The sequence below is a fragment of the Pteropus medius genome, unplaced genomic scaffold (genome assembly GCF_902729225.1).
Source record: "Pteropus medius unplaced genomic scaffold, Ma_sr-lr_union100, whole genome shotgun sequence".
Taxonomy (NCBI): Eukaryota; Metazoa; Chordata; class Mammalia; order Chiroptera; family Pteropodidae; genus Pteropus; species Pteropus medius.
In genome coordinates, this window is record NW_024353905.1 from 2,053,197 (window position 1) to 2,075,983 (window position 22,787).

The following is a 22,787-nucleotide window of genomic DNA, read 5'->3' on the forward strand; positions in this document are numbered from 1 at the left end:
CATATCGGAAAGCAAATGGAGAAGTCTGGGAGCAAGCAGCATCCTGTTTCTGTCCATTTTCTTTTCTCTTCCCCTTCTCTCCTTCCTCTCATTTCCTTCCTTTTCTTTCTTATCAAGGAATATATACGCATGGTTTAAATATATATGTTTTACTATATATACACTATATGTATAGTATGAAAAGGCTTAAGGTGAAAAGCGACAGTCCCCTCACTTCCTATCCCCTGCCCCTCTCCAGAAGCAACCCCTTTGAACTCTTTCACCCATTTTTTCTGCTGGTCTCTATATCTAAATATAGTTAATATACACCTACTAGTAGTCCTGCAATTATCAATTTTAGACTTTATCTATTGACTTCTTACTATATGAGAATTTATTTCCCTTACTTCTAGTTATAAATGAGTGGGGAGATGAACGTTTCATAAAATCTCCCATGAACCACTAATCCCAACAATAATTTTATTGCACGCTTACTATGTGGAAGACACAGTTGTAATCACTTTTGATGATATTAACTCATATAATTACATGCTCAGTTACAGGGACTAATAATTTTTTTTAAAAAGGGAGACTTAAAAAACAGAAATACAAAGATACACACACAACATCAGCCTTCCCACCAAGAATGTTAAGAGTGAAAAAACAGTGGCGGGGGGGGCGGGGGAAAAGCTGGCTGTGGCGTACTGAAATTACAACTGTCTCCTTTAATTCTCCATGGTGGGTGGGTGGGACCAGAACGACCACCAGGAAAGCGCTGATCGATTGGCAGCGCCCCACCAAACCAAGACTTAGTGAGAGCCAGGGCCACGTGACGGCGACCGGCGGCACTCTGTCTTTCTCCGCGCATTCTCTATGGTATTCTTCCCAGCATCCCGCCCCTTGGGTAGCGGCAGTCACGTGAAGGGCTCCGGGTTTACGACAGGTAGCCACGTGATTCTGGCCTGCAGTCGGGTGGCTGCGGTGAGGTATCTGGGTTGCTGAAGGGCGGGCGGTTAGGTCGTAACCGCAGCAGCCGGCGGACTCTCTCGGGCGCGCAGTCTCAAGAACAAGGAGTCGGCTGAGGCGTTCACTGCTTAGTGCCTACGGCACGGGTCTGCTCTTTCTCCCACCTCCGCCTTCGTCGTCCCCACTTCTGTGCGGTGAAGTCACCTTTGGGTTTCGAGACCTTGGGGCCTGAGGCCCAAACTCGAGACGACCCTCCACCCCCACCCCTCTTTCCCTCTCACCTTCCATCTCTTCCTTTACACCACTGAATCACTTAGCCTTTGAGCTGGCCGGTTAGGCCGTGCCTTGAGGCCAAGTTTGAGGCATTAAAGGTAACGGAGGGGGGAAGCAGCCCCCCAGTGGACAAAGGCGGAGGCAAGAATAGAACAGGCCTAAGGGCCGCAGGCCATGAGAATAGGCGGCTGAGGGGCAGCAACAAGGAGAAAAAAAAAGGCCTATGCGGCTTTAGAAGGACTACTGACCTTGTTGGCACGATGGAAGACTGACCTGAGAAAAGATGATGGAGAAAGAGAATCTAAGTCGAGAATGATCCTTCCTAGGGGAACCGGGGAAGGATCTCTGGGTGGGTAGGTATTATGCCAAACCTGAAGGGGGGGGGGCGTTCTAACTGAAGAGAATATTGTGAATCAGAACACCCCACCTACGATAAATTACTTCAGTTTACCAGTAAATTTGATTAGTATCATGCTTTTTTGGTGAGATGATAAGCTGGAAAGAGGACTGGTTGCAAATTGGACCGGAATAACCCCTGGGATGGGACAAGACAGGTCTGATACCACTTCTGGGAGGGTATTCTAATTGAAACTGTTCTGAGTTGCTTTGAATTATCACTTGAGGAGATTTGACATCATGTCGAGGTTAAGAAGACTAGGTAGAAAGTTGGCATTTCCTAGGCAGAGATCAGTGGTTTGAGAGTGCTTTCAGTGCCAATGTGTACCTGAAATTGAGTCTTGTATTTTATATGCTTTGTGCAAGTAATGAATGAAATATGACTTGGAAAGAAAACTTAAGGACTAAAGATACTCCCAGATTTTAAAATTAGGAGGCTGTTCAAATATTAAAATATTGTTCGATTTATGAAGGCACTTGTATATATTGCTTTGATAATTTTTTAAGATGATGAAAAATTAAATCTTGAATTTTAATGGCTTATTTATATTCCTAAATAAATCTTCCTATAAGCTATCACTTGAGCACATAATTAGGGGATAGGGAGCATAAAACAGTTCTATAATTTCTGTTTTATAATTTAGGAAAATGAGGGCCACACACAGTTGTACTCAGCTGTTGTGCTAAACATGCTCTTTTGTATCTCCACATTTATTTGTATTTAATTTCAATATCTAAGGCACTTGGATCATGCAAACTCTGTCTCGGTTTATATCTGCAGGTGGGTGCTACCAAATACAGCCATGAAGAAAAAGGTAAGACGTGTTAGGTACATCAAAAATATGAAGGCAAAGGTAAGAAGTTACTATTCAGAAAATATATTTGTGGTGTATATATTACCATCTTTCTTAGACTGTGGCAGGAACCTTCTAGTGTTCTCTCCGACTCCTGGCCCCTTCTTTGCTATTAGGTTTAATTTTTCTAATATATAAATCTAACTGGGTCACTCACATACTAAAGAACTTTTTGTAACTTTTCAGAGCCCACAGAATAAAATATAAATGACTTCATTGCTTAGAATGCCCTTTAAAAATTTATTCCAGACTAAATCATCTGCCACACCTATGCACCTTATCGTAGCCATACAGAATTTGTTTTTCTCAAAATTTATAAATTAATTTGCATTTTGTGTAAGCCATACACACACACTACACAGGCCTCTGCTTGCACATTTATGTTGAACCCAATTCAAATGTTGCCACTATAAGTCATATGTGAGTTCACCAGATGGAATTGAACACTCCTTCCCTTGTACTCCTATGGTACCCATCATGGAATTTGGGCAAAATCAAGAAGAGTGCAGCTCTGGAGCAAATTTCTGAACCTTTTGGGCTTTTAGTTTTTTTCATTTGTAAAATGATGATAATATTACCTATCTTGTAGGGTTGTTAGGAAGTTTAAATGAGCAAATAACATGTAGAGCACTTAAATTAGTATCTAACACAGTTAACCTTGGTAAGTCTTTCATAAGCAATTGAGGTAAGATTTCATAAATTAAAAAAAAAACAAGAAATGTACCATATTTAGCCTTAACTTCATCTAATAAGTCACTTATATAAAAAATTCCAGTTTGCTAAGGGAATGTTCTTAATGAGCCTGTCTAAAGTTGCTGTCAACAAGGATGTCTAAAAATACCTGACATTTCTGCATGATTAAGAATAAAAACAAAACTATTTTGTTACAATTTTTGACTGGCTAGTCAGTAACATTTCTTTAGTGAGATAAAGTTAATTATCTAAATAGCCAGATTAAAATGGGCCAAGTGTAATATATTTCCATTAATACTCCTTATATTTGTAATTAGAAATTTTTATAAAATGTTTTGGGACTAAAGATAGACTATCTACCCCCTTCATTAGAAAAGCAAGACAATTGGAAATATATTTCATAAATTTCAAGTTGAAAAGACTCTTAAAAGTTGCTTTACACAATTTCTTCCGAGTGCAAGAATCTGTAGAATCTTTGTTAAATGCTGACATTGACAGGAAGGCTATTCACCTTCATAAGACCATTCTTTCCATTGGACAAGTGTCATTGTTAAAATTTTGCTTGTTTTATATCTTCGTTTTGATAGCTTGTTCATTCTTTTAATGAACATATTTTGAGCATCTGTTGTATGTTAGCCTCTGGAATTACAGAAGAGACTCTTTCTGCTATTCAGAATCTCAGAGTCTTGTGAGAGACAGACCAGAAAAATGGATAACTGCAATGCATTATGGTCTTTACTATACAATTGTCATGAGATGACAGAGGTGGGACGCACCTAAGCCAGCCTAGGGCATTGGGGTCAGAGAAGCTTTTTGAGGAGATGAATACTGAACCAGGTTTTGAAGGATGAGTGGAACTTAACTGAAGGGAGAAAAGGGAATTGCAAGTTACTGGAAGAGAGTACAATGTGAAACAGACATAGAGCAGAGTTCCTTGGAGATCTTGGAGCAATCAAAGGGACTACAGGCATTTCAGTTCAGTGTGGCTGGATTCTACAAGTTCCAGGCCAAGAGGGTCAGAAGATGAGTGCAGAAGAGTAGATAAGGCATATCAAGGAGGATGTTGTATGTAGTTTTAAAAAAAGCCCCCATCCTACCACACACACACACACATATTGTTAGACTCATGATTCTCTTGGTGCTGTGAGTGGGGGAGGAGAGGGAAGCATCTGTTATTAAACAGCTAGAGTTTTGCAGCCAATTGAAGAAAAATAAAGACTTGATCCTGTAGGCCATAGGACACTTGAACAGAAAAAGAGACAGAGTAATTAATGGAACACAATCATGAAGGTAAATAGAAGGGAGGAGATAAAGAGCAGAGGTGGAAAGGTTGATGTTGAACAGGAATACAAACTTTCAGTTATTCTGAAAACCCTTGCCAGGTAGTTCAGTGCATAAAATATTAGATTATGAGAGATCAGGGTTCAATTTCCTCTCAAGTTGGTCTATTTCTCTAATATAGTTCTGAATATATGATAGTGTATATTAATAGCATAATGAATTCGCTGCAGTTCTGTCACTAAGAGGATGTGTGACTCATGCATGACAGGTAAGTGCCTGGCCCCTGGAATTCTAGGTATCTCTGTCTTCACAGTTGGTTAGGGAGCTTGTTAGTTATTAGTATCTGTACCAGGTTGTTGGTACTGTCATTTCAGTAAAATATCAAGTATGGGAGAGAAATAGATCCCTTTAGACTTAATTGGCTCTAGATTGCTAACTTCTTTTCATTCTTTTTTTTCCACTTTGTCCTTAGGTGCTCTTGATGGGTAAAAGTGGGTCTGGTAAGACCAGCATGAGGTCTATTATCTTTGCAAATTATATTGCCAGAGACACACGTCGACTTGGTGCAACAAGTAAGATGTTTTATCTTATCGTAAAGTCAGGTGATCTTAACTATTAATAATCTGCATAACACACTTGGTTGCAGTAACTTGGGGATGCAGAGGTTGAAAGATTTGTTTTGGAGCATGTTTTCCCTTTTTTTGCATTTCTTCTCAAGAGTTGTATGGCCTAATTCTGGTAACTATTGCTCGCTTTCTTGGGGGGTTCTTTCTAGGTTGCTTACCAATTGGGATGCCCTTGTCCAACTTCTTTTGTTACCCTGTTCTTTCTTAAACAAGCATAGGGACCTTTTTGTTTATTTGTGTTTTTGGGGGGGTGTTTTTAATTGTTATATAAAGCAAATTAATTGATAGGTATTTACAATCTTAACAATAAAATCCCCTAAGATTCTTTTTTAAGCAGTAGTTAGTCCTAGTCTTCATTAAAAAGTAAATTGCTGGGAGGCGGGTGGTGGTTGTGAGAGGGAGATTAACCTGATCTGTATGTACTCTGCTGCTTCTCTTCCTGGACACACATAGATGTTCTCACTGGAGTTCTAGCTTTGACCTGAGAAATGTTTCATTGCCCTTTATGGTTTGAATGCTAAATCAGGCTTCTTAGTATAGGCTAGCTGGGCAGCCAGTGGATCTATGCTCCTGGAAGACTCCTTTTGTCTCTAGGCTATTATGCCATTTCATTTTGCAGCATCTAAACATTTCTGGATTCTGCCTTGGTTCTTGACCTTTTAGATGACTTTCATCAGAGGTACCCTACTTGATCTGGGTTTCTAGCATCTTGAATGCTTTTAGGGACAAGCCACCCACCATTTCATGAGGTATCTCACTCTGGTTTTAAGAACAACAAACATTTTTAAAACCCGTATGTTCCAGATGCTGGGATACAAAGGAGAAGGAAACCTCATTTCTGTTCTTAAAGTACTGGGAATGTAGTATATACTCTCATAATCGGGATAGCACTAATGGTTAGAAATCTATTTCTTAGTTACAGCCCTGAATCTATTTCCCTTTGTTTCTGTTAGCTGGTCCCCTTTCTGTTCTCTTGAGTATGATTAATATCTCGGTCTATCCTAGCTATCTCTTGCCTCCCAAATCTTATCTTCCTTCAACATCTCCAATTTCTCCATCTGTTCCTCATTTGACGTAATTTTGAAGAATTTTTAAGGATTTGTTTAAACATAACTATATTTTTCTTAAAGCCCTGAGACTTGAATACCAGTGTGGTCTGATCAAGGCAGAGTAGGACTATTATATCTCTTGTTCTGGGCATCACGCTGTTGTTAGCACAGTCTAGGCCCTACTCTACTTTTGTGGAGTGGCCTTCATTATACTGAGTCATACCAAAAACATGTAATTTCGTTTAACACATATTGTTATTAAAACATATATTTTCTGTCTGATTGTTGTGCAGTTAATATTTTGAACCAAGAATAAATGCTTATCTCTATTAAATTATTCAGTTTTGTTTGTTTTAGCTCATGATATGTTCCTATACCCAGTGTTTGTTACTGTTAAGTCCAAAATAAGTCACTATCTCATTGGGCCTCAGTTTCCTTATCTGTAGGAAAGAGGTTGGATTCTATTTTTATTTTAGCTATTCTCTTATCTGATATGTTACCTGTTCTTCCTAGCTTCATGCAGTTTATACATTGGATAGGCATCTCATCTAGTTTTCATCTAAGTAGTTCATCACAATTTTTGGTCGGGACAGGGTCCTTTGGCCTATTATGCCTCAAGAGGCTTCCTTCTAGAAATTATCTGTCCAAACTTCTCCCTGTCTCAGTTTGCTAGATACTATTTTTTCTATTCTTCCAAGTTAAATATCCAGACTTAATAATCAGTTGGTTTTAGTATATTAGAGAAAGCTAATGTTGTATAATCTTTTATTTTTTAGTCTTTATATTAACTTCATTTTAATAGATGTAGAAAATATGACCTAGAAGTTAAGCCGAATCAACTTGTAAGTGTTAGAGATGGAATGCCAATCTTTGTTCTTGTTCTATTCATTATGCTACAGCTACAATTCCTGGCAGACTTCTTTCTTTTTATATTTTAAATTCTGCACATTTTATCAAAGCACCTTTTTCTAGTCCAATTAATATTTTTGTTTTCAGCTAATCAGCAGAGTTGATATACTGCCCTAAGTCTAGTAAATAGTCTTGCAACCCAAATTTCAGGACTATTCAAGCTACTTAAAATAGTTTTGAAATAACCTAACAGCATCATTAGAAAGTTACGAACAGAATGTTGTGAATTATATGACCTCTATACATTGAAGCAGGTCATTTATTCAACAAGTGCTTTTCTGGAGCTTCCTGTATGCTTGGCACTGTGAATGGGACAGGGCTCTTGCCCTTAAGGATATCTCAAATGGGACCTTTATTGATATTACTTTGTTAGCAATTACTGTATTTCCTGAAAGGTAGTAAAAGTATACTTTAAAATATTATGTTGGCCTTAATACTTAGTGTATCATTAGCTAGTTTGCATTGCTAAAGAAAGGTCTGGGTTCTACTGCTTAACTTATAGACTAATTAAAATTCATATAGTACATTGATTTTTACTTGCTATTTCTTTTTACACGGTGGCTGATTTTCTTTAAAAGTAGTAAAAGAGTACTTCTTTGAAAATACTACATCACTTTTAATGTTTAGTATTTTTCTAGATGGTCATTGCTGAAAAAGTCCAGTTTTATTTTGTTAAACTTAGATCCTACTTTGTTTTGAAATTTAAAGTAAGGATACAGAATAGTGATATAATTAATTTATTAGGGGGCTGTTAAAATGTTCGTTGGAATAGTAAACTTATCAGTGAAAATGATTATGAAGTATTTTAGTATAAAACACTGTTGATGGCTCTGAGATTTCCTACCTTCTCAAAATTCTCTGTTCCCTTGGCTTTTATTTAATGCTTTATTACCCTGGTTTTCTTCCTTTATCTTTAACCATCCCTCCCCCCTTTTTAAAAGTATATTTTCTTCTTTCTGCCCCATAAGTGTATGTGATTTCCCAAAGCTCTGTTCTTGATTCTTTTCAGTTGCTCTTATGACAGCATGACAGGAAGACTAAGAGAGTCAGAGGGCTCTATAGGAGACATAAGGCTAAAGAGAGGCAGAAAGTGGGGGTTCGATTATAAAGTGCCTTATAAGCCATGTCAAGTAGTTTCAATTGAGGGTAGAGGCAGCCCCTAGAGTTTTAAACAGAAAAGTAACACAGTCAGATTTAATTTTTAATTTTCAACTTTAATTACAAGAGTAGTACTTGTGAAAAATTCAGACAGTCTGAATTAATTATTGAAAGGGAACTATTCATTCTCTTAATCTCAGGAGGCCTCATTCTTAGGGACAACCACCATTAGTAGCTATCTGTCTGGCCTTTTTTTTTTTTTTTCAGGGTGTATATAATCATATCTATACAGACTTTTTTTCTTCTTAAAGAAAAAGGAATAAAAATCTGCTTTTTAGAGAGGTCATTATATCTGTAATATGGAGGATGGATTGGAGGGAAGCAAGGGTAGAAACAGATTGAGAAATTAGGAAATTATTTTAGTAGACCAGGTCAGAAATGATGAAGGCTTAACTTGGGTTAGGGTGGTGATTGTAGATATGGTGAGAAGCAAGTGGATTTGGGAGATATTTAGGAAGTAGAGTCAATAGGACTTGCCGATAGTTTGAGGGGGCATGGTGGGGGAAAGTGGACTCAAATATGAATCTAAGTTTTGGCTTAGGCAACTGGTTAAATTCATCAAGATGGAGAAGACTAAAAGAGGAATAGATTTTGTGGGAAGTATGGGAAGATGATGAGTTTATATTTGGATACATTGAGTTTGGGATACTAATGGTTTATTCAAGTGAAGATGTCACGTATATGGTTCAGAAAGGGAGGAGAGAAGTCTGTATTAGAGATACATATTTATTACTTATCAGTGTCCAAATGGTAAATAAAGTAATATGAATAGATTAGCTTGTCTGGGAGAAGAACACAGAAAGAATAGGTAGCCAAAGATGGAATCCTGAAGAACTCCCAACATTTAAGGGACAGAAAGAAGAACAGGAGCCTGTGAAGGAAGATCTGCCAGAAAAATCGTAGGTGTGATATCAGAGGCCAAGAGAAGAGAATATTTTGAGAAGAAAGTAGTCAACAGTGTCATGCTGCAGAAAGTAAGATAAGGACTACAAAGTCCACTGGATTTGGCAGTGGGGGCATTGGTCAATTAATGAGAACAACTATCTATGATATGGTTATAGAAACCAGATATCTATCCCATGTGCTCCATATCTAAACAGTCACTGAATCCTGTCACTTCTTTTGTTATTGTCTTTCCCTTTCTCAGTAGCACTTCTTTCCATTTTTTTTTAGTACTAGACCGTTTACATAGTCTTCAAATTAATAGCAGTTTGAGCACCTACTCTCTCGTAGACTCTGTTGGAAATACAAAGACATGTAAGATATGATTCCTTTTCCAAGGAGGGGGAAGTAAAGGGGAGAAGGGAAGTAGTTTGAGCACCTACTATGTGCCAGGCACTTTATCTATAACTCCTTTAATCTTCACAGTAATTCTGTGAGGTCAATACTATGCCTCCTACCTTTTTTTTAATAGAAGAGCAAACTAATACTTAACAGTTAAGTGATTTGTTCAAGGTCACAAAGAGAGGTAAAGCTGGTATTTGAACTAAGGACTGTTTGACTCCAGTGCCCATTTTTAAAAACAGTGCCGCTTCTGATCTAGTTTATGAGGAGTTAAAATTGCACAAAAGTTAGATGACAGTCAGTTTAAGCACCAGCTTTGAGATAGTCATATATGAAGCACCACTGTGTGATTTATGACTGTCACATAAATTGTAAAGATGATAATTGCTAGACTTTGAGAAATTTCCAGGATAAGAATTTTTATTTTTCCTCTTTGTGAGTTTTAGTGCCTGGCAGAGAGTAGATGCTTAATAAATGTTTGAATGAATTCAGAGGGAATGAAGACGGTAAGTGGGGGTGGCCAGGTAGGGCTTTTAGAGGAGATGGGATTCAAGTTGGGTCTTAAAAGATGAATCTAACTTTGAAAGAAAGGTGGGAAGGACTTTTTAGGCAGATGGATAGAATAAGCAAAGTATACGGTGGGGAGGGAAGTGTAAGGCAGAGGTCGCAAACAGGCAGCCTATATGTTGGATAAGGCCCGTAGATGTGTTTTATTTGGCCTGTGTGATGTTTTTAGAAAAATTGGAATTAGTCATCAATAGGTAAAAGTTTCCACAAAAATCTGGATTTCCCACTATATTGAAAAATTTAAAGATCTGGTAACCCCGAACCCATGTTCCTGTATGGCAAATAAGCTAGAGCTGAGTACCTGCCACTCACTCCATCGTCCCCTTGGGTAGATGTTTACTCACCATAAATGACCAGCTTTGCTTTTATACGTTTACTGGCCTGGCCCCTATTAGCAAGTTTGCGACCCCTGATGTAAGATATGTTGGGTGTTGGGGAGGTAGTGGGATTTGGGAGGACTATGAAAAAACCAAATTGGACTGGAGCAAAAGACATTATTATGTAACTCATTGGGGAATATAAAGGTAGATTGGAAGCTAAATTCTGAAGGACTTCGAATGTCCTCCTATAGTCATGAAGGAGTCATTGAAAGTTTTTTGAATGGGGAGTGACATGTTCAAAGTAGTGTTAAGAAGATGAACCTGGCAGTAGCTTATAGAATGAAATAGAGGGAGTAAGGCTTCTTGGTGGAAAGTAATTATGGAGCTATTGTATTTGTGTAGACTTGAGAAGGTACAGGCCTTCCTTAATGTTAGTGGCAGGTTGTAAAACAAGGAGTGGAATTGAGAGAGATGACAAAGGAATAGCAATAATTGAATGTGGACAGAGGAGTCAAAAATGACCCCCATCCCAACTGGAAATTGGTAGGGTCAGTAACCAAAATAAGGAAATCAGTAGAGTGAGTATGGTGATGTTGTATGTTCATTTTGTATTTTTTTTTTAAATTTTTTTTTTGTGTGTGTGGAGGGCATTGGTAGGGGCAAGTGGGTCAGGGAACTGTTAAATGGTATATGTCTCTGTCTTCCATGTTGAAATTTTAACATTAGTATCATAATTGGAGATTGTTTCTGCTCTAAGCACTAAACTACTAAAAAGTAAAATGACTTACATGAGAGCTAGTTCTATAGCTCAGGGTAGTTTAGGTGCCCACCTTGCCACTAAACCACACTACTAAGCTGTAAATCACCTTCTTGTTGTGGCTTTGAGCATTTCACTCCACTTTGGTCCTTCTAAATTCCATGGGTTAGTGCTTTGCTTATTTTGAATTTCACTTCACATGCTACAATTACTAGATTTGTTATATTTGTTTTCTAGTTGATGTAGAACATTCTCATGTTCGATTTCTGGGAAACCTGGTATTGAACCTGTGGGACTGCGGTGGGTAAGTACCATCTGCTTACTTGTTTGTGAGGCCAGTGACAGTGCTGACATCTAGTATAATCAGCATGGAGACTACACTAGAGTAACTATCATTTGTAATAGATGCATTGGATAGAAATTACTTCAAAATTGGCACTCGATTAAATAAAGATGTCTGACTTTTATGTAATTGTGAAAATGCCCTTTGTATGTGACATGTTTAAGCAGCAGTAACACAAGCTGTATTTAAGTATCTGTAATATGAGATATATTATCCTCCTCTTTTGCAAGCGAAGAAATTAGGTTTCCATCTCAGGCCATCTGACATCAGTGCAGAGCTCTTAGCTATCAGACCATACCACCTCATTCTTTATTTCAGTAATTATCTCCAGGCACTCTTGAGTACTGTGGAACAGACCTGAACACATATCCTTCAGCTGAGTGACCCAATGTTGAAGGAGCAGGAGATAGTTTTCCTCTCACAACCAAGGCAATTCTGCAGTATCCCAATGCAAATGCACAATACCTGTGCTTGTATGCAGGTATTGCTACCTACCCCATGACCATTTTTATCTCTGTGCTTAGTGGCAGCATGTAGTGGTTAGGAGTCTAGGCTGCAGAGTTACATTTGGGTTTGTATTTCAGTTCTGTTAGTTAATCATTTAAAGTCTCTGATCCATACTTTCTTCACCTGTACAATAGGGATAATGGTGGTGCCAACTCATCGGGTTGTTTCGATGATTAAGTAAGATAATATATATAAAATGCATAGCAAAATGCCTCACAAAATAAATAATTATTGTTAGCTCAGTGTTTCCTAGCTCCTAGCATAGAGCCAGCCATGGAATAGGTGCTCAGTGAATATTTGTTGAAAGAAAAATGAAATAACCAAATATTCTATAAGAAAATGTCTCCCTTATTGCTAGCAGATGGAGTAAAAGGGGCCAAATGTACGGTAATGTGTAACAGATTAGACTTTGCATGGTGAACACACAATGCAATATACAGATGATGTATATTGGCCCCCTTTACTCTTTTCTGCCTCCCTTTGCCCCCTTTTCCCTCTGGTAACCACTGTACTGTTGTCTGTGTCTGTGAGTTTTTGTTTGTTTGTTTGTTTTGTTCATTTGTTGTTTTCAGTTTTGTATCCTTCATATGAATGAAATCATATGGTTCTCTACTTTTTCCATCTGACTTATTTCGCTTAGCATGATATTCTCAAAATTTTTTTTTTTCTACAACAAAACTCTACTGTTTTCTGCTAGGCAGCTGGTAATTGAGAACTATTGGGAAACAGCAAACAGCCTAAGGAACAGAGAGCAACATTCTGCTAAAAAGTTATCTTGGAGTCATTTTCATATAGTTTATACTGTTTGACTGGTTATTCATTCAGTAAATATTCATTGGGCACCTATTCTATGGCAGGCTCTGTGCTAAAAGCTGGGAAACAATGGCAAACAGTAACAAACATATTCCTTGCCTTCGTAGAACTCGTCTAGGGAAGTGAATGTCATTAATTAGAATCTCACACAAATGTGTAATATCACACTTGTAAATGTTCAAAAGAAGAACAGTGTATTGGTATAGGGCCTATGGTGCCTGGAGTTTTCCAAGTTTGGGAGGCCTGGGATGGTTTCCGTGAGGAAATATGGATTGAACTGAAATCTAAAGGGACAAGTAGGAGTTAATTAGATATAAAGGTAGGGGGATAGCATGTGTAAAGGACCCTTTTGGTGAATAGACCATGGGACACTGGAACTGAGGGAAGGTCAAAGTGGATTTAGAGCACAAGGAGAGGGGTGTAGGTTCTTACAAGGTGTCACTCAAGAGTAAGTTGAGGCCAGACTGATTTGCTATTATTTGCCCTTTAATTTGAAGCCTTAAGGTTATCTTTCACATCAATTAAGCCAACAAAAATAGATCATAAGTAGGAGTGACTAAGTGAGGACTTGCTTACTACGTAGATCTTTTTTTTACCTACTAGACAGGACACCTTCATGGAAAATTATTTCACTAGCCAACGAGACAACATCTTCCGAAATGTGGAGGTTTTGATTTATGTCTTTGATGTGGAGAGCCGTGAACTGGAAAAGGACATGCACTATTACCAATCATGCCTGGAGGCCATTCTGCAAAACTCCCCAGATGCAAAAATCTTTTGCTTGGTGCACAAAATGGATCTGGTACAGGAGGATCAACGGGACCTGGTAAGAGACAGAAAGTGCTGCTGCAAATGGTAGATGTGCTTTGCAAACTTCTTTTGTAGAAGTATATATATATTTATGTCATTCTTAATTCTGGGAAAAAAATCTTCATATAAGCTTTCAGAATAAAGTTCTGACATTTGTTTTTTTTTTAAAACAATCAAACAAATTATCCATGATAAGGGAAAGATAGTATTCGTTTAGCAAATAATTTTCACATTTAGATAAGGAACCTGACTATGTGATAATTAATAAGCAGCCTTTATATATTTTAAAAATATGTTTGCCACCCCTGTTTTACTGTCCTTCAGAGTGGACAGTTACTGTCAAGACTAAGAGACCCCCCCAAGAGTGAGTTGAAGAAAGGCGACAGCTGTCTTTAGGTTGACTTAGGAAACTGGAATGCAGCAATTCAAGTGCCAATCACACTGTGTTTGACAGAATGCCAGGTCCCTCTTTATGGTACTGATATGGTATATTTCTCTTCTTTTCTAGCATGGGCCTTAGTACACATAAATTTGAACCAGAGAAGACACACTAAAAAGGGCAAACTTCTAGTTAGCTATGAGGCCCCAAAATTGTCAAGTCACACATATAGTCTAGCTTTAGTTTGCTCAATATAAAATAAGAGGATTGGATTCTAAGCTGAAATAGAAGATGCTCTATTTCCAAGGGTAAAGCTGAGGAAACTAGTTTTAAAATATGCTGGTGATATAGAAGAATATAGTTCCTCTTTAATTTGGAGCCTAGGAGCCTAAGCACACCCTTTATTTAACTAATGGATTTTTTTTTTAGTAACTGGTCTGGAATACTTTTTTTTTTCCTGTAACTAGTTATAGGATTGCCTCCAAGTTTCCAGTGTTTGGGTATGTTTTGGTGTTTCTAGGTTAGCTTACAGGCTTTCAAAAACTACTTGACAGAGTTTCGTATTTGGCTCTGAAAACTACTTTGAGTAACTAATCTTTTTATTTCCTTCTCCCTTTCCCTCTCTAAGTATTAATTCTGTTTTAGTTCAGCAGAAAATCCTATATGTGGGTTGGGTCTTGAGATTATGAGGGCTTTATTATTGTTTTTCTTGCCGTTTTCAGTTTCGTTTCCTGTAAAAATCACTTCATTTCATGGTCCAATTTGTAATAGAAAAACCTAGAGCATTCCAACAGATGAGCTCTTTATGAATTTTTTAATTACTTCTAATATTTAGCAATCGACTTACTACTTGCTGAATACTTATATACATATCCCAGAAGATACATAAATGTTCTCCGTGGGATTTTAAGCTTAATTAAGAAAAGTATACTCTGTTTTATTAAAGAAGTTTTGAAGTAAAAATGGCTAGCGTGCTTCCCTAAATATCAGTTTCAAGCAAGATAGATGTTTCCCTGTGTGTATGTGTGTATTAGTCAGGGTTCATTAAAGAAACAGAACCAGTAAGTGCGTGCATGTGTGCATGTGCACATATGTGTTTGTGTGTGTGGATGGATGGATGGATGGATAATGGATAGAGAGGTAGATAGGTAGATAGAGGCAGGCAGGCAGGAAGGCAAGGGAGGGGCATAGAGTGAGATCGATTGATTTTAAGGAATTAACTCATACTAATGTGGAGGCTGGCAAGTCTGAAATCTGCAGAGTAGGCCTATAGGCTGGAGATACAGGAAAGAGTAGATGTTGCAGCTAAAGTCAGAAGACAGTCTGGAGGCAGAATTCCCTCTTTTTGGGAGTGGTGGTCTTTCCCTCTTCAGACCTTCAACTGATTACATGAAGCCCACCCACATAATGGAGGGGAATCTGCTTTAAGTTTACTGATTTAAATATTACTCTTAACTAGACATATCTTAACAGCAGCATCTAAACTGGTGTTTGACCAAATGTCTGGTACCATGCCCTAGCCAAGTTGATACATAAAATTAACCATCACAGTGTATACATGCACTTACTACAGATTCACCCAGTCATGGAAAATAGCTGTGTGTGTGTGTGTGTGTGTAATATTTGTATAAATAGATATTTTTCCATATGTATGTGGGCACACATACATAGATACATATCCAAGATGAAAAGATATTTTTGTGGGGGTGTTGTATAGCCAAATAAATACAGTTCATACAGAAATAATATATACAAGTGTATGCACATATGTATTTGCAAGAGAAAGATATCTACAAAGGTATTTTGATGTACAAAATTTTGATACGGGATAGCTATCTTAAAATTGCCCAGATTGGGTGATCTGGAATGTTAGATGTGTTTTTTTTAAGACTCCTATATACGGTAAATTTTATTTTTCAACATAGTACTCTTAGTACTCAGCACAAGCAGCATGGGCCTAAGGAATTCTAGTAGCTGTTGCACTTTTAGACCTGACCTGAAAATATTTCTGCCATCCTAGTTTCTGAAGTAATGTATACACTGAAAAATTCCTTTGAGGAAATAGGAAATGTTTTTGTTTAAAATATACTGAAAATAATTACATCTCAGATTTTGCAAAGGAAGAGGAGAGCTATATATTCTGATCAGTATGTTGGGCTTTTTAATTCAGATTTTTAAAGAGCGAGAAGAAGATCTGAGGCGTTTGTCTCGCCCATTGGAATGTTCTTGTTTCCGAACATCTATCTGGGATGAAACTCTCTATAAGGTGTGTATATTTCTCTGAGTTTTCTCATTTTAAGAGCATGAAAAAAAGCTAGAAAGATACTATCAAAACTAAAAGATTTTAAACTCTATCATAGCCATATGAATGTGTTGAACTAAAAAAAATAATCTATAATAAATTATTTGAAAAATTGTCAAAATTAACCTTAAGAGATTTTGGTTTTGATCTTAGATTGGGTCGACATACCTACCAAACCACACAGAATTCACCAGTTTGGTCACAATTAATTTGATACTGATCTTCATGACAGCTGAGGTTTCACTGGCCATCTTCCATTTTGACCTGTTGTGGTCTCAATGCTGATCGGAGCTGTGTCTAATATTCAGGTACCGCTACAGGATATACACCAGTCTACTTTAGTTTGATGGCAATAGAAGAACAATATTTAGGGGAGAGATTGGAGGAGGGAATCTTAGAATGAAATATGTTATGCCTAGTATTTAGTAGCTTCAACTTTCATGTCAGATGGAAACTAGCATTGCTGGAGTGGATACCACACTGTTTGCAGTAGTTGTAGAGGTTACAACAATAGCTGTGTTATGGATGAAGTCGAAGTTACCTTATCAGCACATAGGCTCCTTATCTTGCTTCCTCCCTTTCTCCTACTGATCTAGTGATTTGAAAGACAGGCTCCTTTTGGGCCCTCCTGTGGTCAGACATTTCCTTCAAACTGCTTCTGGTATTCATTGACAAGTCTGACTCTGGGTGGAAAAGAATCCTTCTCTGTCACAGCCTCAGTATCAACTGCATCTGACAAGTATCTACAACCAGAAGCACAGAAACCTGATTTGCCAAGGAGAAAAAGACATTGGACTTTAAAAATAACACTTAATTTATTTTTTTAACTGATTCATTTTTCCCTAATATTATGTTGACCCAGCCTCACTCTAATAACAGATCATTTTTGAGATACCTGTCTAGGAAATACTGTTCTAGATTAATTTGGGCTGAATTTCTCTCAAAGCCTTATTCCCATAGAACAAGTAACCGTGAATAAGGATGGACATGACGCACTGATAAGAACCAACTGCGATATGAAGGATGGCAGTACATAACATGACCAAAGACAATTGGCTAATCACAACACTGCTGTGAGTGACAATGTCTCTGCTGTGGTTAGCTTTGGTGCCTTCTCCAAGGTAAATTCAGCAGTGACATTAACACCGACCTGAGAACTTGGAACCTCAAGCCCAAGTAATAAAACTAATCGGAACAGAGATATGGCACTACTATCTCCTACATAAATGTTGTATAGAGCTAACTTAAATTGTTATATACGTTTTATTCTACAAGCACTCATTACATATCTACTTGATGCTGTTAGATGCAGAGATGACCAAGACTAGGTTCCGACCCTCTAGAAGGAGAGAGAAGAACATTCATTATACACCTTACCAGACAAATTAGAGTGAGATTGGAGGAAGTATTATAATGGAAATCCAAATAAAAGAGCCTGAAGAGAGGGAGGTCTGGTTAATTTCTACTCCTTACATTAGTCCTACTCCTCTAGATGAAGTCAATTTTAAGCAAACATACAGTATACCATTTTTAATTCAATTTGATCAATGATTTATACAGCTGAAAATAAGCCTTTAGAAAGGATAATGCCACAAAATTAAATCTTCGATATATGTTAAATATAAGATTATTAGGTTCTGCTCTTTAGAGCAATCTGTACAATTAGACTTAAATATTTGTTGAATGACTGAATTAGCTTTTTAGCCCAGTAGGTCAGAGTTTTCAACTTTTCCTAAGACAACATGATGGAATTAAATTATTTTTATTTTTAATTATCAGTGGAAGGAAGTTTCTCCAGCATTTTACAAAAGTGTTTGAAAAAAAAAAAAAAAAAAAAAACAAAAATAACTGAAGGATGAAAATCAAATGTTTTCTCATTTTATTTTTATGTCATATTCTAAGTATTTGTGACTCAGTTATCACCATATTTTTCTGTCTATATATTATAGTGTACTTAATGCATTTGCAAAGAAAGGTCTGAGACAGGCTACCTGTTAGTAATATTATACCATACTTCTATTCTGTTAGGCTTGGTCCAGCATTGTTTATCAGCTGATACCCAATGTTCAACAGCTAGAAAGGAACCTAAGGAATTTTGCTGAAATTATTGAGGCTGATGAAGTGCTTCTATTTGAGAGAGCTACTTTTCTGGTGAGAACTGTCTGCTTTGCAGATGTACTTCCGCTTACCTTCTTTTATTCAGCAATAGAGAACAACATGTTGCCACTTTCAGGAAAAACCTTTTTCTCTTTTGTCTCATTACTTTAGCATGCATAACCTTATTTATAAAATAGTGTCAGAATGTGACCTGAAAGAAGTCTTTTGGTTTATAGCTCTTTAGTAGTTGGTAAAACTTAGATTTTTGCAGGTGTTCCTTACTACACAGTTTAGATTATTTCTGCTAATCATTATACATTTGTGTCAAAGTATCTCTACTCCCTATTTAATTATGAAATGAGAGTCATTGCGCTTTTGAAGAAACTCATATCTCACCCCTTTCTCCAAAAGACAGATTTGAAAATTTAACATGTATGTGGTGTAATGGTCAACTCAGTGACATAGCTTAAGAGTTCCGATAGAAGGGGAAAGAGGCATATTGGTATTTAATCTTTTTATAAATTCAACTTAACTATATTAGAGCCTACTGTATGTATGGCCTTGAGAAGGGATGCAAAAACCAATATTTTTAAGTAAAATTTTTAAGTAATAGTAATAGAAACTAATTTGAGATGTCACAAAGCACTGCATAAGTAATTGCTGATCAGCTTAGTAAATGTAACTAAGAGCAGCTCGCAGTAAATAATTGTTTCTGTGCTCTACCATTGCTTGGTGATTTTAGACATTTCTTAATCTCTTTGAGCTTCTATAAAATGGAGGTAATAAAATCTATATCGTAGATGCTGGCAAGTGACTCAGTTTTGCTTCCTACTAGAAAACTTTACATCCGTATATTCAGCCTATAGGAAATGCTTGTCCAGTTTTATTAAAATCTGAAAGCAGGGGAAGTCTTTCATCTGGCTTAAGTGTTCATCATGAATAGGTTCATTTATAAGTAGTAAATTCTCAGAGATAAGAATCACTTTGTTGACAATTTTAAATATAATACCAAAAACCACTTGGTTATAGCCTTCATTAAAATTAAATACATTAGACTACGGCCATGCCACCCTGAACGTGCCCAATCTCGTCTGATCGCAGAAGCTAAGCAGTGTCAAGCCTGGTTAATACTTGGATGGGAGACCACTTCGGAATACCAGGTGCTATAGGCGTTAAAAAAATTAAATTAAATTAAATTAAATACAATATATTAAGTACATATAAGACTTTTTATTTCTTTTTCATTTTTGATTCGTACCTTTTTTATCAAAGACCATCCTGTGAAATATTGAAATAAGATGAATATCTAATCATTAAAGTTAGTGAAAAAGAACAGCAATGAACCAGTATAGATACTACTTAAATGATCTAATAAAACTATATCCAGACAGTACTGAATGGGTCATCCATAAGGATGTTAAAATTATTCATAATGTATGCAGAGTATGGGACGGGGGAAAAGAGAGCATAAGCCACGTGCAGTCTACCCTGAAAATTAGAGTGACCAAGAGACTGACAGATGCCTGCCTTGAAGAGTAGCAGAGGGTGATATGACTACATCGTATGGATTTAAAGGGCATTGTTCATTTTCATAGGTGATTTCTCACTATCAGTGTAAAGAGCAGCGTGACGCCCACAGATTTGAGAAAATCAGCAACATTATTAAGCAGTTTAAGCTGAGCTGCAGGTAAGAGATCTTGTGTGATCTATTTCTCTCTAGAAAAAATTATTTGGGAAGAAATAAAATATCCAAGAAAGTTTTGAAAAAAAAGAAAGAAGGATAATTAACCCTACCAAATGCCAAGATTTACTATAAAACTACAGTAATTAAAATAGGGAGGTAATGATTTACAAATGGTACAAATAGAGAGTCTAGAAATGTCTAATCATGTAGTTTCAGCTTTGGTTAAATACAATTTAAATCTTAGCTTTATGAATATAAGAAGAAAGAATGGCTGATCATAATTTAGTAAAGATTTAAGAACTAAAATTCTTATCCTGATAAAACTTTGATACCCAGACAGTAGAATAGATAAAAGTCTTTTTTTCCTTTTATGCCACAGGATTAAAGGCACTTTGAGACTTTTTGACATGTTTAATGCTAACATTTTTAAGAAATATCAAATGACATTCAAATATTTACTTTGTTTTCAAAGAAATGGGATTATTTCTCGAATTTCAGTGTAACTAAGTTCAAAAGATATTGTTATTAATCTTGATGACAGAGAAATTTAAACTTAAAAATCTTAAATATTAGAGAAATCTTATATAGCATGATTTTTAACATGAATCTAACTCTAAGCCTGCTTCATTTCACAGTCAATATCAAGTTCTAACTCACTTCCTAAGGTCACTTGCTAAAAGATGTTAAATTCAGCTTTAGAGTTTCCTTGGAAAACAAATTGGAGTTTGTCATTAATTGTCTTAAAGAAGTGGTGAATTGAAGTATAATGCTATGAAAATGTTTAACACAAAAGATAAGGATTTCTTATATTGCTATTATTTTATGTTTTTTACTTTTCTCCTTTCTCCTATAGCAAGCTGGCTGCCTCTTTCCAGAGCATGGAAGTCAGGAACTCTAACTTTGCTGCTTTCATTGACATCTTTACATCCAACACTTATGTGATGGTTGTGATGTCTGATCCATCCATTCGTAAGTTTAAACTTATCCACCATAGGTTCAAAGCCACATAGTCTTTAAACTAATTGCCCTAGATGTAGTACTTTATTAAATGTGAAAAACTGTTTTCTAGTGGAGATGGTCACATAACAGTGTGAATGTACTTAATGCCACTGACCTGTACATTTAAAAATGGTTAAAATGGTTAATTTATTGTTATGTGTATTTTACAATAAAAAAAACTACTTTAGTAATAGAAGGAAATAGTTTTTTATTTAAAATAATTATGTTATGTTTTCTTCATGAGAACTTCAAAAATCAAGTTACTAAATCTAGGGATTTTTAAAGAAAAGAGAACCCAAATGCATGATTTATGCTCCATGTGTTGTAGATTTTTAAAAGACTAGTCAATCTAAGCTCTAAACTATTAAATGTTAAACTGTTTTATATATCAGTGTATGTTCCTAAGTACCGTATTCCCATATTTGTGTCATGAGCATAAAGGGAGATATTTGGTGCTTCTATGCCATAATAGCCATATACATCACAAACATTGAAATAAAGGTTTTAGCAGTATTTCCAGTATGTTCCCAGAAGTTTAAATTATCCCTGATCCACTAGCTTTTTCTACCTTAGAATAATACTAAAATATAACATAAGATAATGGGTTTTATACCATTAGTCCCAAACCAAAAGATTTTGAAAATTTATGTTGGAAATTTTGTGTTTAGAATATAGACACATATTCTAATTTTTCAGAAAATTTAAACCCCAGTTAAACTGGGGCCTCCTATTCCTGTATATTGTCTGTGACATACTGTATGGAGAGATTTGTTTCTCGTTTATTTGTTTTTTTCATTTGTTTTTACTAGTCAGACATTCCTTGGGCTGCCTGTACTTACTCTGTTGGGTATCTCCCCCACCCCTACCCGCAGCTTCTGCAGCTACTCTGATCAACATCCGCAATGCCAGGAAACACTTTGAAAAGCTGGAAAGAGTGGATGGACCAAAGCAGTGTCTTCTCATGCGCTAAACATTACCAAATGTTGTTTCAGGAAAAAATTGAAACACTGTTTCTTAATTAATCTTACTGTTGTATTCGTATATGTAGGTTCTGAAATATTGTGATGCTTACCACTTCTATATTTCTTTCTTACTCCCCAGTCTTAACATTTAACCTTGAATTCTATTTACTCAAATAGCTAGTGAGAAATTAGAAGATGATCTGTCCATGAAGTTGGTGTGATATAAAAGTAGGTGGTGGTATGTAAGTGTTCTGATAACAAAGTTCTAATAGTTTAAGTGTTCTGATAACCCGTTTCCAATAGTTGTATATGCCAGAACCTTTCCCAACATTGTCTTGTATTCCTTATCAAATAGTAACCTATAAGTTTGGAATATTACTGTTTTATTAGCATGAATTAAAATTATTCCTTAACTTCAATTGCAAATAAACTTTTGCTGTTAGGGATTTCAGTGTCTGTTTTTCTTTTCCTTGTTTTCTTTTAAGTTTTTCCTACAAAAGAGCAGGTTAATTTCATAGTTATCCTAGGAGGAGGGGACCTGTTGATTGGGAAATCATATAAAATGGATGGGAAAAATGGAGCCTAATTATAGCCTTAAATCTAGGCAAGAGAGTTTAGATGTAATGTGATAGGAAATAGAAACCATTGTAGGATTTTGAGGAGGGAAATATGTGAAAGGAATTTTGAAAAAAGTTAGATTATATGGGCTGACTGGTAGTTGGGGAAGCTCTGGTAGTAATCTAGACTCGAGGTGAGTTGGAAGTCTGTTCTGTGATGGA

General features: G+C 36.5%; 1 protein-coding gene across 13 annotated transcripts; it reads left to right on the forward strand.

Moving 5' to 3' along the window:
• Nucleotides 1-814: 814 nt before the first annotated feature.
• Nucleotides 815-22,427, forward strand: RRAGB (Ras related GTP binding B). 13 transcript variants are annotated; one of them, XM_039851370.1, is made up of 11 exons: nt 815-922; nt 2,396-2,429; nt 4,915-5,014; nt 9,358-9,441; nt 11,350-11,416; nt 13,379-13,601; nt 16,135-16,230; nt 18,295-18,417; nt 19,959-20,050; nt 20,901-21,016; nt 21,856-22,427. In XM_039851370.1, exons 2-11 carry the CDS (start codon nt 2,418-2,420, stop codon nt 22,014-22,016), a joined length of 1,074 nt encoding a protein of 357 aa, XP_039707304.1. In that variant the 5' UTR covers nt 815-922; nt 2,396-2,417; the 3' UTR covers nt 22,017-22,427. The 13 variants fall into 13 exon arrangements, with proteins under 13 accessions (XP_039707304.1, XP_039707307.1, XP_039707295.1 ...); XM_039851361.1 differs by having other exon boundaries at nt 892-965; XM_039851364.1 differs by having other exon boundaries at nt 895-965; nt 21,919-22,427.
• The last annotated feature ends 360 nt before the right edge of the window (nt 22,428-22,787 follow it).

Coding starts and splice junctions, on each gene's coding strand:
- RRAGB (XM_039851366.1), top strand. CDS start 2,418: ATGAAGAAAAAGGTAAGACGTGTTAGGTACATCAAAAATATGAAGGCA. Junction 5,015..9,357: donor ACGTCGACTTGGTGCAACAA/GTAAGATGTTTT, acceptor ATTTTTTTTTAG/TACTAGACCGTTTACATAGT. Junction 11,417..13,378: donor AACCTGTGGGACTGCGGTGG/GTAAGTACCATC, acceptor TTTACCTACTAG/ACAGGACACCTTCATGGAAA.